At 35.8% G+C, this 6,358-nt stretch overlaps 1 protein-coding gene across 1 annotated transcript in view; it reads right to left on the bottom strand.

The window, feature by feature from the left end:
* Positions 1 to 1,048: 1,048 nt before the first annotated feature.
* The window catches only part of atm (ATM serine/threonine kinase), a 165,897-nt gene continuing 160,587 nt past the window's right edge, over positions 1,049 to 6,358 (bottom strand). Inside the window, exons 62-63 of the mRNA XM_060826966.1 lie at positions 5,424 to 5,572; positions 1,049 to 2,490 (exon numbers count right to left, since the gene is read on the bottom strand). Coding sequence (XP_060682949.1) covers positions 2,310 to 2,490; positions 5,424 to 5,572 — 330 coding nt within the window. The 3' untranslated portion in view covers positions 1,049 to 2,309. The remainder of the gene's footprint in view (positions 2,491 to 5,423; positions 5,573 to 6,358) is intronic.

Here is a 6,358-nt window from a genome sequence, read left to right as displayed (position 1 = left end):
TAACAATCCTTTCCTCATATACTGTGCTTTCTAATGAAGCAACAGCTTTCTCTTTGTACACCTGAACTGCTTTTGAAACTGATTTTTGCTAGTTACAGGTCAGCCACACTTAACATTTGGAAAAACGTGAGACTTTACATTTTAGTTTCAGTTTGTATAAATTCAAATTAAAAATGAATCTTCCAGCTCAGTTAGCAAACCTACATTCAAATTAAATATTTATTTCAAATTAAGTGAAATAAGGGAGGATCCTATGTACTGTCAAAGTAAGCTACTGGCACTCCTGATAAACTGGAAAAAGTTATATACCTCAAATACTATGAAGTTTACTGTAATATTTTGTCTAATTATTATAGTACTTCAAAATTTACCTCAATGTAAATATTTGTTGTTCAATCGAATGACCACACAAAATATCAACAATTTTTCAATTCTGAGTCAATTTCTCCTCAAATACTGCAATGTCCAAGTAGTCAGTTGAGAGTGGACTCTCTGCTGTTAAGTTTTATCTAGGACAAAGTTGTATTATTGTTTAATGATTTATACTGTAAGTAAAGTACAATAGTGATGTGTATACCCAGCATTATGTTTCTATTACTTAATGTGTTTTTACACTGATTATGTGGACCTCTTGATTATTCAGAATATGTTTTCACTTCTGGATGCACAGGTGCTGTTCACAAAAGGTTTGCTGTAGTAAAGGAGAAAGGACAATACACAAGCTTGGAGCTACAACTGTCATTTTCCCTTGCCCACCATGATATGAAATTGTCCCAACATAGAACACGAACTGCTACATGAGTCAACAGAAATACAGATATTGTGTTTATTAAATTTATATTAAAACAAATTTAAATGATCCAACAGTATGAAAAGTTCTCTTGTGTGGAGTTTGTTACTATAAACAAGTGATCCTGAGGTGAAGACAATGCATTTTATATTGTAAAAATAAACTGGAATAGAATGAAAATAATAGACTCGTATTTCAGAAATGTTGCTGCAATGTTTTTATTTACATTTTTTTGTCTAAAAATATGCATACGGCATATTCCCTTGACAGTAAAATGGCTATTGATCCTAATTGCTAAAATGCACATTGCATAGAATAGGTAAGCAGACTATATTTTCCCCCAGAGAATGGATAAAGTGTCTCATGATGGAAAACTCATAAAGGAGAGTTACATACTTAGTTACTGTAAATTTAAACTTAGTTACTGTAAATTTACAACTTGCAGGAAGCATAGAAATAATTAAATTTATAATGTACACCAGATTCAAATTCTGTTTGATATCAGATTGCACCATGAACGGAAAGAATTTCTTCAAACATTTCATTTTCAAGGGCAATTAAGGACAGCCAGCAATGCCCACATCTTATGAAATATAAAAATGTTACAACTTATGAACTTTGCAAGGTAAATGTCTTGGTAACTGAGAATATTATAGACTAAATACAAAGTAACTGCAGTAGACATTAAACTTGCTAAAACATCATGTTTCACTGACTAATTTTCAAAATTAAAGATTGCCTTAATTTACATATGCATAAGATGTTTCTGGAAATAGTCATTCCAGCTTTATTGCCAGATGGTACCTTTGTTACACTGTTTAAAAACTGAACACAAGTTAGGAGATGACAGAATAAACTCACTGATGCAACATTTTTGATGGGGCACTATGTTCGGGCTAGGGACATGGTTTGTATTTATAAGGTCCAATTGCCTGCTGTGCAGTACTAAAGCTTGGCTTTTTGTTAACAACATGAAATTTAGTCAAAATCTGTAGCTATGAATACAGCAATTCAACTTGTTTTAAAAAAAACAGCATGCTCATTTTGATCTGAGTCCTATTGCAGGAAACAAGGCACAAGACTGACACAGTTTGACATTTTTCTAATAACTTGAAAGAGAAAATTCCTTATTGTGAATATGACAGCACAATTGCTACCTTGGGTACAGGAAGAAAATCTAATACTGTTTAAGTAACATCTTGTTTCATCTTTTTGAAATTAACTAAAAATAGAAAAAATATTTGCAGCATTTCACTGGTATCTCAGCTTGAGGTATGGCCCAGGAAAGGTTGTTGGGGGGGGGGTGGGGGATGTGCCAATGACCTGACCTGCTGTGCCTGGCAACAGCAACGGGCCATGATTTTTTACTCTGACCCAAGGTACAGGACTCCCTTTCAAAGATTTGATGAACATATACACATCCATACTGTACATATCGGTACAATACAAATTAATTTGTAGCATATAGCTAAAATAAATATCTACAGTTAAACTTATGATTTTACCAATTTTGTTTTGATTATACCCAAGGTTGCCATCCTGGAAATAATCGACTGAGGTTCTTGGGATCTCTGGCTTGCTGTATCAGGAGATTTACCTGTCCATCCACACTGAGGACAGCACCACTTTCAACTCCCTTCAGCTTTTCTTGTAGCCTTAGAAGTACACGTTCTGCTACTTTATTGATGCTTTTGACATCACTATTAAAAGAAAATGTAGTAGATAAATACATGTCAATATCTAGAAAAGCTGTACTGAACAGTAAGGCAGTGCAGATTTCAGGGAAGACATTTGACAGATGACATGTAAAGCACAGCAGTGTGGTGTGATTCATTTTTCTTAAGAGCAAGGAAAACCAATATAAATTAAATGCTACAATTAAATCACTGCTCTTGCCCCCAGCTACAGTAATGTGGATAATTCTGATGTCATACTTTAGGAGGGATGTCAGAGCCATGGTGTCAGAGATGAAATAGTTCACATCTGTAGAGAGATGAGAAAATCCATGACTGTTCTCCTTAAAGGAGAGAAAATCAAGACAATATTAGATAGAGAGGTTCAAAATCTTAAAAGATTTTAGATTAAATATGGAGAAATTGTTTTCAGCAGCAGTAAACAAAAGATGCAGATTTAAGAATGACTAAAACTAAAAATTACAGGAAGGAAAAAAGATGCTTATAAAGTGAATAGTTTTTATCTGGAATATAATCTTAAAAGTGATGGAAATAGTAGTAACATCAAAACTGAATTTTAAAAATATTTGAGTCACATTTGTCAGGCCACAGTAAAGGGAGTAATTGGATAACTCTGAAGAGTGGCAAAGGCACAATGGTCTGACTGGATCCCATCTCTATTATAGATCATTTGATAAAATATTTAGGAAAGGTTGTTTAAAAACTTAAGGCAAATACATTGGTTTTAAAGAGGGTCTTAAAGGTAGGGAGGAATACACATAGGTTTGTGTGTTTAGACAAATCAATAGGAGCAAATAGGGAAATCCATGAAGGGACTCAATACAATGAACTTTGAATTTGAAGTGCTTGTGGACAAATAAACAAAGGATTGATGGGTGAGTAGGACCGAATGAAGTATGGAAGATGGGCAGTAGAGTTTTGATTACTGATGACTGAGGCCAGTAAGGAAAGCATGAGGATAATTAAAATAGAAAAGAGACTGCGGAAAAATGTTGAAACCTAAGCACAACCGTGAATTACACCTGGCATTTTTATTGATAAATTTTGGTAATTCACCATCACTGATTTGCCCTTGGTTCTCTTAGAAAAAAAAATCACTTCAAACAAATGACATTAAAAACACTCAAAAAATAATTCACTGGAATCTGAAAGAGTCGGATTTATATATGTTCAGCTAGAGTCAGTATCTACTATGACTCTGTTCTGTAAATACTGTAAAGGAGCGCTTGCTCTCCTTTATTTGTCCTTTGGAATTGTGCATTCAGGAAAGGCGACTACAGCATGTGGTGAATGGAATGCTAGTTAGGATAAAGATGGAAACTGACTTTTAAAAAAAAGGTTAATTGATATAGCACAATTCTAACGATATATTACTTAACTACTTTTCAATTTCTTTAAAGTTTCCCATGATATTTAAAATGCAACGTTGCTCTGTGCCTATGTATAAAACGTTCACATGCAATTGACATCCTTGCTTTGTGTTCCTTAAGATATTTTAATGCTGATTTTGCAAATTACAGTGAAATAGCATTTTGCTCAATTGGTTGGTTTGTCTTTTTAAAAATAAAAGTACATCTTCAGGGCATTTTGTAGAACACTGCCGATTTTTCTCTTTGCTATTCGGTTTGTTCGAGGGAATAGTACTCAGTGGAAATAGTCCCTATTGAATAGATGAGCATTTCTTTGGGAATTCCACTTGTGTCAGTGAGCATGATGAGGCATTTTACAAGCAGGATGAATAAAAGCAGCTTGACCTGAGCAGACCTACTCACATCCAATGAAGTAAGTGAAAATTTAATCCAAAAGTTACTTGGAGAAGTGTGAGGACAAATATTGTTGCTGTGTATGCTTACTAAAGGATGAAGGTACTGACTTCTTGTGTTATCCTAACTTCATAAGTTTGTCCATCTCTGGGTAGTCATGTCAAAGATAACGGAAGCTTTGAATTTTCATGAGGCCAGTACCTTTTGAACATCCTCAGGTGGATGTGAAATGAACAGATGCCTTTAAGAGGGAACTAGATGAAATAGGGCAAAAGTATGAACTAGGAGGACTGAATGACCTGTCTTTGTATTGCAAATTCAGTATATCAAGAAAACAGGAACAAATACATCTTCTTAGTTACTCTCGAAGTAAAATTCCATCTTTACTCTTTTGTCTGCATATAACTAGTTATTATATGCCAAAACATGACAAATGCCTCTCATCATGTGCTATAATAGGTGTGTACACAGGTTCATCCATGTTGTTTGGCTCCTGCCATCTGTCGAGCACATTTCATGATGACATCTCAAGATTGGAAACATATTAGGCTGGACTATGGAAGCCTGACGGGGGTGAGCAGAGGAAAAACAAAATCGCTATGCTGGTTTGATTATTGTCAAATAAGCCAGTTGGAGATGCACTGGCCAATTGCCTGCAAGCATCAGGTAGACTGTTAAAGAGACTATTAAGACCAGTGCAAGGAGGTGGCTCCCAGTATCAGAATTGGGTTTGGGATGTTAGTGTTCATCAGTTAACATTGTGGCTCCTCCTTCTCAACAGTAAAAATATTGGATCGTACTTTCAACTCAAGATTCCCTCACCTGCCTTTACAAGCATGACTAGGCTGCTGCTCTCTTAGCGTAGGAGTATTCGTCAGTTAGTGTTGACAGCCCATCAGCTGTTCTTAACTGGATAGTGAGCATGCCCTCTAATCATTCATTGGTCAGCCATTCAAAAATCATAGCAGGTGTGTCACATCACTGTTTTTTGGGGTTCAGACATATTGTTCTGACACTGGGGTGCTGAGCCAAAAGGAAAATCTGGTTTACTGTGCAAGGAATCGGTGGCACAAGCTGTGACTCCATAATGCATAGAATAACAATACGCTAAGCCACAATGGAATCTTATTAATATTGCCACAGCATAGACATTATAAACTGTTGTTAATTTCTTACGTGGTTTTTCTATCACACTCTGACTCATCTCCTCTTATGGTAGAGTTGAGTGTGGAATGGAGATCTGCATCTTCTTCAGGTCTCTGCTGTAGATAAAGTGCTTTCAAAGGGTTCATGGTCCAGTCAAAAAGAGGGTCATACAACAACACCTGCAAAGTATGGAAAGAGGAGAGATAAGAGGTAGGTCTATATGACTAACAATAAGAACATACCTAAACAAAAACTTCATCCTAACATGCGAAATTAACACAGCTTCAAAGTCCTAACTTTTCAAAAGTGTAGATGACACCAAAACAATAAAAACCATAACTAAGTGATAATCAAAGCAGATCCAGAATTTACAGTTGTCATAGCATTTTCAATACCAGCATTTGCAATCATTACTCTGTGAGACTGACAGCAACTTGCAATTTCTAAATATGCCCAGGTCAGCAATCCAGAAGTCCTGTTCCTTCACAGGTTTATTTTTTGAGGTCCTGTGAGATAGAAATCAATTGGATCTCATTGCATTGACTTGAATTTCCATTTTGTATGCTATCATTCTCACTGCAAAAAATGTGAAAAGTTGAATGTGGTGGTGAAAAAGATAATGGGGCTGAAGTAGTGGTAGAAGTGAGAAATGCTGTGGAAGTGGAAGCAAACAGCTTTAATGTTAAACAGGATGTAATGTGTAGCCCAAGACAAAGCAAGAGATAAAAAAAAACTCTGAGTATTTGGTTGGGATTAGAGTTTGGATTTAACAGCAATTGAGCGGAGAACTTGATAGGGCCAAAGATGATCATTTATGTCCTCTTCATATTTAACCATCCAAAGATGGTGGACAGATAGAACTGGCTATCATCAGTAGGCAAGCAATAGATGGCAGGCTTGTGGATAAATATTACTGAGGAAGAGACAAGAAAGAGGAAGAACTGTGGCTGCAAGTAGGCTGCACT

Source organism: Hemiscyllium ocellatum, chromosome 6 (genome assembly GCF_020745735.1).
Source record: "Hemiscyllium ocellatum isolate sHemOce1 chromosome 6, sHemOce1.pat.X.cur, whole genome shotgun sequence".
NCBI classification, from domain to species: Eukaryota; Metazoa; Chordata; class Chondrichthyes; order Orectolobiformes; family Hemiscylliidae; genus Hemiscyllium; species Hemiscyllium ocellatum.
The sequence above is the reverse complement of the archived record's forward strand: the minus strand, read 5'-3'. Positions and strand labels throughout refer to the sequence as shown.